Raw genomic sequence first — 12323 nt, 5'->3', positions numbered from 1 at the left:
GAATAAAATAAGAGGTTTCAGACTTACACCTTTCAATTTATGTCAGCCTTGCAATGATTCAAGTATTCCTGATGCCTCAAGTTTGAGCTTTCATATTTTCCAGATTCTGTTCTATATTAATAGGTAACTCTGAACTTCATATAAAGTATTAGCAAGTTCTCTTCACAGTTTAATTAGACAAAACAATTATTTTCCAGCCCCAGAACCAAGGACACCGTTGCAGCTTCAGGCCCAAAAAGTAAAAACGAAGGTGAATTGAGGAGAGCAAACTGAGAGGATGGGACTGCATAACCTGAAGCTGTAACTGGACAATTAACCCCAATATGGAAATGGACCAAAACTTACAAAAGTGTGAAAACCCATGGGATCCATCTTGGGTGTAGCCTCAGCCAGGCTCTTGTACTGCCCAAGGTGTATCCTGTGAACACCTTTTAATAAATCCCTACTTTATTCCGTAACACTGCCTAGCCTCTGTCCCAGGGAGCCTCTCCAGGCATCCATCACTCCCTCTGGGCTGCAAGGGCACTCTGCTGTTGCCATTTCTTCCTTCTTCCCCCACACCCTCTCACTCACTGGTGGGTATCCCTCTGTCCTGAGCATTGTTTCCAAGATCCTCCTCAGCACCCCAAAGGAATTCTGCCCTGCTCGTTCTATCAGTAATGACCATGTTCAGAGCAGGAATCTCTCCTGCCCCTCCTGCCTATCACCTAGTTTGAGTCAACAAAACGCTTCCTCCAGCAGCACCTTTCCAATAATTTTACTCTGAACATAATCTTAATTTTTTTCTTAAAGTAACCTCCCTCTTCTTTGTTCACCTGGTCTTTGCTTAGGCTCCCTGCACTAGTGGTCCCACCCAGGATCTTTTTATGATTCCCCTTATACAGACTTTTCCATCATCATGCTCTTAACAAGCATCTCGCCCCACTGCTGCCTTAGGCCTTTGTGCACTCCTGTTTCTGGATCACATTTCATGAAGCCTCTTTCAACTCTGAATGACTTGCCAAGAAAAATTTAACTGTGTTGCCTCCCCTCCCTTTTCTCAGGAAGATTGTAAAGGGATACTCCTAGCTCAGAAAAATTATAAGTAAGTGTAAATCCAGAGTATCAGTTCCATGTCTCTCTCCAGACTGGCAGCTCTAAATGTTGTGTGTTTCTGTAGGGGACTGTGTGTCCAGACTCAGAAGCCAGACTAAACCAACCCCTTATTTTCCTACTGAACACCCATGGCTCTGCAAAGAGTTCCCTTTTTCCTTTCATTTCACAGTAGTCACAAATTACTTGAAAATCAGAATGGCAAATCTGACTCGAGCTACAGGCTTCTGAAACAAATCCCATTATCAGCATGTGGAGTCACACCTGCACCAAAGGCATGTCTGCTTGGCCCATCTGCGAGCAGCATTTCCCAAAAGAAGCTATTTCCCATCGTGGTAGGGCAGGAAGATCCCTTTGAAAGCACACTGCAAGAATCTACACTACTGTTTACACTACTGAGGTTATTGCTACACTTAAGCCTCAGGCCCTCTATAGTCTATATGGAATTTCCTCAGCTTCTGACAAAAACCAGAGTGTATTTAAACATAGAATATAATGATGTGATACATTGGACTTCACACATTTACTCCTCAGAATCTAGTCAAAAGCCTCATATTACTCCCAGCAAAATACTTTCAGCTGTCTGTGGTAGGAGAAATAAGACCTCCTAAGTGCATGATTACCACCTTCAGGTAACTATTTGTGATACAAGCCAGTGTTGTTTCAATTACATTTCCTAATGAGATGTATCCTTTTGTCCAGCTATGCTGGTACAGGACTGTTTTAGAAATGATTCTCACATCTCCTTAAATTTCTTTAGTGTATACTTCAATTCCTCAGGTGTCAGTCCTGTCAGACTAGAAAAGGAATTACATAGTAAACAAATACCATTAAATGGGCCTTCCATTTTGCCTGCGTTTGATCACCTCTCCCACACATCAGCATTAAAGCTGTTCCCTTCTAATAACTCAAGTCCTTTTCTAAACCATTTCCTCCCACTCTCCCTATGCAAGGCAATATTTCATTGCAAATAAACCTGAGGACAGCTGACTAATATTTTGTTCCACACCAGAAACAGGTCTCACTCTCAGGCTGTAACAGCCGTATACAGAAGCTTCAAAAGAATCAAGAAAAACCACAAAAATTGGGGTCATTGCCAAATATAAGAAACTGTGGTATTAGACTAAAACTCATGGATAAAAAGCCTTCACTTTTCCCTATCTTTATGCCTGCACTGACATCAAGAGGCAGGTTTACACACCTGTGGTGGCTCTACCCACCATTAAAAGAAGTAGTAACATAGGAAGACACGGTGGCAGACAAACACAGGCTGCAGAACTCCAGGAGGGAGTTTGAACTTTGGCTGCTGTCACCTTTTCTGTGCCAGCTGGATTATAACTGTGTGCACCACCCCATTCACACACAGGATAGCTTAGCTCCCCTTTTCATGGAATGGGAAGGGCTTGGAAGGGACCTTAAAGATCACCTTATCCCAATTCCCTGCTATGGGCAGGGACACCTCCCACCAAACCAGGTTGCTCAAGCCTTATCCAGCTTGGCCTTGGACATCTACAACCTCCCTGGGCAGCCTGTTCCAGTGTCTCATCACTCTGGCAGTAAAGAATTTCTTTTTAAATTCCCTTTGACCTGTTGCACGTTTCAAAGGATTTGTGAGCGAAGTAAAGGGGAGATGAAGAAAGCTGCCCTCTCCTCTTACCAATAAGAGCCAAAGGGCAGATACTGAGGCATCAACATGAGCTTGTCTCACCTCCTTCTCCCTGTTGAGCAGCACCAGCTGGCTGTCTGTCAGAATGCAGTATTTCCTCTCCCATGTTGTCATCTCAGTGTAGGGGGACTGGCCACAGGACAGTCTGTGGGTGGGTGGTCCTTTCACATCTGGCAACAGAAAACCACAACATCGTTAGCACATGGCATTAACCACCTTCTTTGCTTTCACAGTTCTGCAGTGAGATCTGAACCAAAACTGCACTCTGTGCTGAGTGGGGTCTGTTTCAGCATTTTAAAAGGTGAAATGGGAGTCCTGGGAGGCACCCATATGCTACAAATATTTATTTACTTATAGCATGGCTTACAGAAATGGCAATACCAGAGATGAATATGAATGTCTTTGTCAAAGGCTGAAATATATTGAAAAGACCAAAAGCTCTTATGAAAACTTAATCTTCCTTCCACTCCTTTCTCAAAGGGGTAAGGCCCTGAATGTACTCTGAATCTTAATAAAGTGGATTATTTGAGACTAAGGATAGAGAGATATAGGAAGACAGGGATCAAGGAAGGCAGGCTTGAAGAAGGGAAGGAAAAATTCAAAGGGATGGGCATTTAATTGAGAAGAGCTTACTAGCACCTTTTGTTGGGGAACCTACTTGATGAAATTGTGCATTTTCATTTAGCCACAGACACTACAGCGACAAAAACTCATACTTGAAAAAAAACCCCAAACCACCCCCTAAAAAACAACAAACCAAACCATAACACATCTTGTTTGGTTTCCGGTCCTGATCTATTAAAATTTATTTTGAAATCAATTTCCCACAAGTTTCTCACAATTGAGCTGTATATGACATTGTGCCTGTCACAACAAGGTCCCTTCCAACCCAAACCCTTCTAGGATTCTATGATTCATCTCTTTACAAAGTTTTGCTATTAACTTCTGATTGCTTTATAAGATTAAGTTTCATTTTTCTCTTGCACTCTGGTTCTATAAAATTTGCTTACAGTGATCTAAAAAAATCACCCATTCTCAGTGTAGACACTGTAAATCCCTCAGGTCCCAAGGGTCTAAAACAGACACTGCAAAAATCAAGGGACTTCCTGCACAGGAGTTCAGGACCTCCTTGAGCTGTTTCAGGAGTGAAGTGAGTGTTGAAACCCGAAATGTTTTGTAGCACTACCTGCCTTTTAGCACACCTAGCAGCATGCACAGAGATAACACAGCTGCTTCTCGTAGCTTCTCCCCAGCATCACCACTAGAGGCCAGCGAATCCTCAATCACCCAGCACCTTCCAGGGAGAGCCAGCCCAAAGACTAAGGAACCCCTCCAACCTGCTTCCCTCCTTGCAAACCCTGCTCCTGCCCCCTCTTTATCAAAAACGCTGCAGCATCTCCATGCTCTTCTCCTGCAGCATCTTCATGCTCTCTTCCTGCAGCTTTGCCTCTGCATTGCAAGGGATGTGTCAGCTTCTAGAGCCAGACTTGGAAGATGGCTTTCAGTGCCTTTTTCAGCCTCATATTGCATCAGGAGTTTTGTGATTGTTCAGCAAAGTGCTTGGAACAGGCAACCTTTAAGCAAGAAAAAGGAGAGGGCTGCATGGCTCCTACTGCTCTGAATAACAAAGAAGGGCACCTTTGTGCTCTTAAACAGGTAAAATAATTCAGGGAAGAAGCTGAGATGCAGAATCAGATTACACACTGTTACTTCTGATACAACTCAGTTTGTGAGAGTGACAACAAATCCTGTGTGTCTCAAAATTGCCCAAAACTCTATTTAAGCATAAAGATAATTAAGGGAAACCACCATAAGCTCTGTGAAGCAAAAGTGCATTTGTGCAAACTCCCAGGGCACAACAGACTCTACCACAAGTTATGTATTAGTCCATTTTACAGACATGAACCCTCCAGGTAGATTTTTGGCATAACTGCAACTCACATTTATCATGGTGTCCAGCCAAAAACCAAACCAGATGTAAAATAAAACCACTGGTGCTCCTGCTATGACCCTGGCTTCCCAAGCAGCACATGAGCCCTACCTCTGCCTAAGCATGACAAACCTGACAGAGAGTAGAGGAGAAGGACGAAGCCATGAGCTTCTGGTATGAGTCTGCAACAGAAATGGGAAGATGAGAGCTCTGGTGATCTGGTCTCCTGGATAAGGAAAGCACGTGATAAATCAGCAGGGGGAAAAAAGGATGAAGGCGTGCGTGCTCTGTCCTGCTGATGTGGGTGGGCTGGCAGTGAGTGCCTCCAGCTGCTGCACTGAGCAGTAACCAAGGAAGCTGCATTTGGAACTGCTGGTAAACTTTCTGATGGCAAAAGAAAACCCTCCTGGGCCGTCAGCTCCAACGCAGAATCTACAGTCACGACTTGCCCAGCCCCAAAAGATCTTTGTGTTATAATTTCTTCTAACTACAGGCCTTGGCAGGATACCATCCGACTGATCCATGGGCTGCACAAAGGAATTAAAGAACAGAACGACTTCTTCCACTGCAATAACAACTCCAGGACTTAACTGAGTCATCAGGCACTGTGAGCCAGCCATGGCTCTGTTGCCAAGTGGGTTGGCTACGTCAGAACAGCTTTCCACAGGCTGCTGGCAGAGTGACATGCCATGTCCGTGTCTGGAGCTGTCAGTCACCCCTAGAGAACACCACAGTGGTAACATTTTGTGTTTGCATCCTTTTGAACACAAGTCGGGGCACAGCCCAGCACCCCTGCAAGCCTGACCATGTGCTCTCTTCAGCAGGCTGGTTTTCCAGAGCACTGGACCCCATAACTCCAGTCCTCCCCTCAGGCTGATGCTGAGAGCACGTGGCAAACTCCACGGATGTGGAACGCGTGTTCCCAGAAAACTCACAGCAACAAGCACCCCAGAGTAGCTTTGGTGCATCAGTCTCACCTATTTAAATTATTTCTCAGCTCGCCCTCCTGCATGGCTGATATCTTTGGAGCCTCTCACAACAGCTGTGACTTCAAAATTTATACTGAAGTATGTTACCAGTTTAGACAGAAGACTCTCTGGGACTTTGCACAGTATCACATACACGCTTGGTCGCCTCACAAACCCTGTTCTGCTTTCCGGTGCTCTTCATCTTCGGTTTTCATTTTACATTCTTGGCTCCAGCTTTTCACATGCATGCAATAAAACCCACCAACCTCTTCCACTAGAGCCCCATAAAACTAATTAAGCACCATGCTTTGAATTGCTATAGAAGTGAATTTCAAAAAGTCCACGTGTAATGAGGAACACTGAATCTTTTGGGAACGAGTGCAGGTCAGGATTGTCCTTTTTAACTGTGGGGCTACTCTCTGTCAGCTCACACAGCAAGGCTTGAGCTTTGGAGATGAATGATCCCTCACTGGTAAATGCAACTTTAGACAGGAGCTAGAGAAGAGATCAGAGAGGTGCATCTGAAAGCTCTGAGTTTGCAGATGTTACATGTGGGATGGGCTCAGGCAGCCACACACCTAAATAGGCAAGTTCTGGTGACAGAAGATTTCTCTTGGGTCTGATGCAATCCCTTCATTCTGCAGCACTACAATGAGGCATTCAAGTAAGCAGATCAGCAAGTCTAAACATAGGATTAAAGGTCAGGCCTTATGCGCCTTCAAATGCTAATATCAGTTAAGTAACAGCTTGGAAAAAATCCCCTTCTTGGTACATCCCTGCCACTGCCTTCTGCCACATTCGACATTGCTGAAGACTGGAAACTGTGTTGTTTTTCCTCAGGGCTCTGAAATGCCACTAGCCATGTTATAAATATCCACAAAGCTCCCTTTCTTTCAGTCAGATGACAACTTGTACCTTATTATTCTTGAAGTACAGGGCTTATTTTTAAATAAGGGAAAAATAGAGGGGCAGTGATTCCATAATCACATATCAACAACAGAAGTGTTGAGTGGTACAGGGCGAGGAAACATGGAAAGCAGCAGCAGCCAGTGCCAAGCTAATCCCCACAGACAGAGTTAAGACATCTCAGGAAAACTCATGGCAGTTTAGTAGTATTTATGGAGCAGAGCAGTTCTATCAGATGGGAACATTTCTGAAAGCTTCCATTGCAAACATGCAACGATTATTTTCCTTAAAATTTCAAATGTGTTCATGAGTGGAGAGTATTTTCCAAAAAGCAGGCAATGGGCAGAATCATAAAATTATTTCCAAGAGATAATGGGTGCTTCAGTGTCTTTTAGTCCCCAACAGCTCTCCTACAACCAGAAAAGAGGCATCTTCTCTCCTCAGAGCTAGTGAAAAGGACAGAATTACCAGAAACCAAGCCAATAAAACTACATTAAAGGCAAATTCATGCCTTCAGTCTCTGCCAAAAAGCACTCTCTACTTACCATCAATAAAAACACAGAAATAACCCTCCATCCCAGTGATGACAAGAGCACCCTTGGCACGTCTCAAAGCTCCTTTTTCTGAACTGCACAATTCCTATGGTGAAATCAAGGGCTAACCGAAGTACGTGCCAAATTTTCCTCCACTTTATTAGGGTCCGTATTCTGTTCCTAGTATTTCCAATAAGGAGCTGCCAAGCAGCTGAGTAACTAATGTTGTGGCCAAGTTTGTATGCTGGGAGGAATTTTTTTCCCCTGAAGACAGATTAGTAGGAGCCCTAACACCTTTTGACAACAGGTCTGCTTGCCCAGTGTCAATGTTTCCATAGTGTTTTATGTACTTACCATAGAGACAGGATGAAAGAAAAGTGTTTTAGGTAAGTGCTGTCATCTGAGAGCTTGTCAGAACCTCAGCCTACCCAGCTGTGCATGACCACACAGTCCAGTTTGAATAATCATCAGTTCCAACCTTGATAAAGCAAGCTGAAACAAGCCTTACTACTGACAGGAAGCTTCAAAGAGAAATAACAACTACAAGTCCTTCCACTGAACTTCCATCATCTCAAAGCTCACAAAGGGATTAAAGGGAAAGATGTGGCAGAAAAGGAAATACACAGTGTCTCAACATGCTCCATTCCCTCAAATCTTGGAACAAGGCAGGATTTCTGCAAAACAAGTCACTCATGTGAGTGAAAATAAACAGCAACAGCAGCTCTGTGACACACATCTGGGTGGGGATGTGCACCTAGTTCAGACAGATGTTGATGCTCAGGTGAAGATCTGCACAGGCATTGGAGCACTCCTGGCCCAGCTGCAAGAGGGGCAATCTCTCAACATCTGCACAGGGCAGAGGATGAGAGAGGTCAGCCACTGAGGGGGTGCTAGGGAAAGCACAACCAAGGCAACTTCTGTTTTCTCTCATGCTGATATGCAGAGCTTTTGTTTGTATTTCTTATTTCTCAAACCAACCCCCAGCCACGTGCAATGGTTTCTGATCCAACCCAGGCCAGAAAAGTGCAAACAGACACCATCAGAAACAACTGTTCAAAGAGAAACCTATAATGATGCCCAAATTCACTTGGAAGAGGGAGGGACACTCCTCCTCCAGGTTTGTACAGACAACTACCACACTGCCCCAACACAGAAAATACAACCTCATGGTATAATACAAGGAAAATTCAGCATATACTGTGTGTGGCAATGCAAATACTCCCATGCTACAGAGAAAACATGATGCTCTCAGGGTTGATACATTTTTCTCTGAATCACAATGTACTTAGAAATGTGACAGGCACATATTAGAAACAACGCCACTAATTTTGCCATTTTGTTTCAAAGCACAATGTGGGCTTCCTTTCTAGGAAACTTCTCATAGCTACTGTGAGATCCAGCAGTGCTCACTTGCCCCTCTAAATCACTCTGTGGTATGGCTCCATTTCAGCTAAGAGGTGCCTACATTTTCGTGGTCAGCAACAGATCCCTGGTGCAGCAGGTGGCATTTTAAGTGTAGAAAGTGTGAGCAGATCCTTTGGGATGAGAGGCATGCCATTCATGTAGGATGTTATTACAGAGGTAAGTATCTGGTGTGAATTCTTCCCGTTACATATAATAGCCACACTCAACAAAGTCCAGTCCACATGCAATGAGCAGCTCTCAATTCAGTTGAATCCAGTTGCTCTCCTCCAGCAGCTGCATGCAATGATAACCCAATTCTTAGATGGAAATCTAATACCCTGGGTAGGAGGTAAAAAAGGCTTAGTCAAACCATCAGGTTTCAGAGATCTCAGAAGCTCTCACGCCAACCACTTACAGCCAGAACACTACCTGGAAAATCCATTCTGCACAGAATAAAGTCATAAAAGGTTTAAGTAGGTAAAAACAGTATTTTAGAAGCTGGCAGAAGCCATGACCAGTGCCATGACTTTCTCTGATTCTGATGTATTTGGCATTGTAACATGTTCTTCACAAGATCTTTAATTTTTCTAGTACAGGCAAATCTTGCCAATCTAACCTATTAACTTTCCACTGCTCTTTTATTGAGTGGCAGTGATCAGACACAGTCTCAAGACTGGTTTTCCACTCTCCCAGTGAAGAATCTCATGAGCCACAGGGAGATTAGAGTAAAAACTGCTCAGTCAGGTGCAGTTTTCATGCCCTATATCCTCAAAGAAATGTGACTCTGGCAATTTTTGTGCTTCTTGTGTGTGCTTCCATTTCTCTACCATCAGTATGTGTCAGCTCTGGGAGAAAAAATGTCTTAAAATTTAGAGATGGGAAGTCTGAAGGTATCTGCTGTTCACTGCTTACAGGTGAGGTTTGAAGGATTTTCCCTTCTTCTGAATAAGGACAGTCTGTCTCTTCTGCCCTCAGCTAAAGGCATAGCTTTTCCCCAGCAGCTGCTGGGAAGCTTTGCCGAGATGTGTGATGGGGTGGGACAAGGGTCACCTTGCTGCTCAGAATTTCTCACATGCAGCAGTCTCACCTTGACACCAAGGAGGAAAAAGTAACCTTTAAAACTCAGAGTGAGAATCCACATTTTGTCCACTACCAGAGCTGCCAGCCAGATTCTTAGATTTCCTACGGATTTTCTGCACTAAGAAAAAACACGTCAGGAGCAATTTTTAAGTGGGGAGGAATAAACCATCAGATGAGTGAATGCTTTAGCAGCCAAGGGCTGTCTCCTCTGCAACCAGCAGGAGACAAAATACAGAATGCTACTGTTCAACAAGCCTGGCATCTCCCAGCAGGATGGCATCTCTCGCTGACATCATTCCCACCCCTTCAATTCCTTCCCGAGGAGAGATCTGACTTGTTTGTACAAGAGTCAGCCGCCAGCGAGCAAGGTACAGCAGCCTCACTCCTGCAGCTGAGCTCCCAGACAGCTCTGCCAACTTCCCCTGGGCCCAAGTCCATACATCTGCCCTGTTCTTGCAACGTCACCACTCTGCCTATCTGCAGCTCAGGAGTTTTCACACCAGGGCTAAGACTATGGCAGAGATCAGCCAAGATTTCCCTTCTCACTTCCCAGTAACACACGCAATTCCAAACCCAAACCTTTCCCAAGGCCTGTGCTAATACATTTGCCATCCTCAACCTCTGACACTTCCTGAAAGGCCTCAGTGTTCCCTGGTACCCAAAGGCTCTGCAGAAGCTCGAGAGCACAAATTCAGTTAGGCCACAACCATGTAAGCAGTTTTCAACGAGATTTTATTTTCAAAAGGAAAAATTATGGAGCTGTTCCAAAAAAGAAACCGCAAGTCTTAAAATCTTACGACTAGTTTAGTGAGCAGATGCTGAGTGTGCCAACAGTCTCAAGCTTTCTTGCAAAGTCCTAAAAAATGAGAGCTAAGGAGCTAACGGCAGAGGCAAAAATTAGGCATAAAGCACACATTGGCCTGGCAGGGTAATTCTGACTAGAAAGCAGAAAGTTGCACCAGCTTGCTGTCACTGAGCGAAAGGTGTGGGAGCTCTTAATAGCAGTTTAAAGCTACCAATTAGCTTGAATACTACTGAGCTCCCCTAAGCTTCTTACTTGCTGCATAGCTGATTGCTAAATGTTAAACTAACAAAGGGTAATTGATCCTCACCTCCCTCGGCTGCACCTTGCTCTCTGTCCCCGTCCTCCTGGGCTGTGCCCAGCCTGGTTCAGGGGACACAGCCTGCAAGATGTGCCTGGCAGAAGCATCAGCACCTTCTCAGATGGATCAGTGCCAGCAACTTCCAATCAGGCAATCACCATGCACTCGGTGGCTCAACAAGTGGAGCCAGAAATCACAACCCCATCAAGGTGGGGACCTTGCAGAACACGCAGGTGCGCCCTGTGCTGGGGCCAGCCTCCCTGTGTGCCTGCAAACAAGGGGCTCATTGTGCAGCCTCGCAAATCTCATGACATCACCACCACAGAAGCTGCTGTCCCTGTGAAAAAACAATTTAATTCCCAGGATAACAAAGATTTCAAATAACCTGCAGTTGCTTGAAGCCATTGCTGTGACCCTTCCTTCAATACTCAAGCACGTTTCCTTCCCTTCTTATTCAGGTCTCGTTCCCTGCCCAGGACCACTCATCTTTGCTCCTGAATATTAAGTACATTTTTCTCTCACAGTTAAATTCCCACTTGGCCTACAAAATACTTTGGAATCTCAAAACAGAAATGGTTATTACAGACCTGTAGAGAGGATTATAAAAGATTACATGCCCCTATTACATAGCTGCCAAGTTCTGAGAAGGTTCTCAAGTGACACTTCTCTCCAAAGCAAGAAGAGGCTTTCGTGAGTGGTTTAGAAGGCAGAAAATGGAGAATAGCAGAAAAGTTAATTATTCGTGGGAGAAAAAAAAGTCTGCAGTTTTTCCTCCTAATTTATGCATGGTCCTTTTCTTATCCAGCTCTATGCCCTTCACCTTGTTCTGTCCTCTGCAGCTTGCTCTCACCAACCCCTAATCTCCATCTCACAGCCTCTTCAGAACCAGGCATCCAGACTGGGCTGTTCCCTCTTCATTCTTTATTTTTTGCAGCAGTGTAGGAAGAGAACAAAAGAAAAAACCTCCCAAACTTAAAAGGACCTTGGCTCAAGGCAGCCCTGCAAAAAAAAAAAAACCCAAATAACACCACAACCACAACCCCCCCCCCCCAAAAAAAAAAATACACCAAATAAAAGAAAAACAAAACAAAAAAAAACAACCAACAAAACAATTTAAAAGCAAAAGCTGCTCAGTTCTTGCAAGCATTTTTGGTACACACATACAAAAATGCACCAGTGTACTCAGGGTCAGAATTAAAAGACGTGTGGCAAAAGCAGTGCACAGAGCTTGGCAAAAGCACCAACACTAAAGTTCACAGAGTGCTTTACCCCCACCCTTGCCAAGAAGGCATCAGCCAGATGACATTCATCTGTCACAGGCCACTTTCAAAAGAGCAGGACCCTTGTGCTTTTCCTGTCAAGGAGGGAGGTATGGGAAGTACAAAGGTACAGAAGCATTTCTGCAGAGACAAGAGCCACAGGAACAGGGCAGGCGATGAGATAGTGCCCACAACGAGTTCCAGATGAACAACTGAAAACCAAACAGGCTGTCTTTCAGTGCAGCCTGAACTACACCATGCAGGCTGTCTCTTTTAGAAGCTTTCACCTCTGGCTTTATTTCCAGAAAGCAGGTATTTTCATTGTCACTGGTGTCACTCTATAAACTTCATTTCCCAGAGCAACAGCAGGATTGCTGAACTC

At 44.5% G+C, this 12323-nt stretch overlaps 1 protein-coding gene across 19 annotated transcripts in view; it reads right to left on the bottom strand.

Moving 5' to 3' along the window:
* The window catches only part of RASAL2 (RAS protein activator like 2), a 163047-nt gene that overhangs the window by 78899 nt on the left and 71825 nt on the right, over window positions 1–12323 (bottom strand). For 12 of the 19 annotated variants that reach the window (XM_085586675.1, XM_085586665.1, XM_085586679.1 and 9 more), the window contains one exon: window positions 2750–2928. In XM_085586675.1, the coding sequence (XP_085442801.1) occupies window positions 2750–2928 (179 nt within the window). The remainder of the gene's footprint in view (window positions 1–2749; window positions 2929–12323) is intronic. The other 7 variants (XM_021545893.4, XM_021545896.4, XM_021545899.4 and 4 more) reach the window with 1 other exon arrangement.

Source organism: Lonchura striata, chromosome 8 (genome assembly GCF_050655825.1).
Source record: "Lonchura striata isolate lonStrDom1 chromosome 8, ASM5065582v1, whole genome shotgun sequence".
Lineage (NCBI taxonomy): Eukaryota > Metazoa > Chordata > Aves > Passeriformes > Estrildidae > Lonchura > Lonchura striata.
Note: the sequence above shows the minus strand (reverse complement) of the source record. Positions and strands in the feature narration are given on the sequence as shown.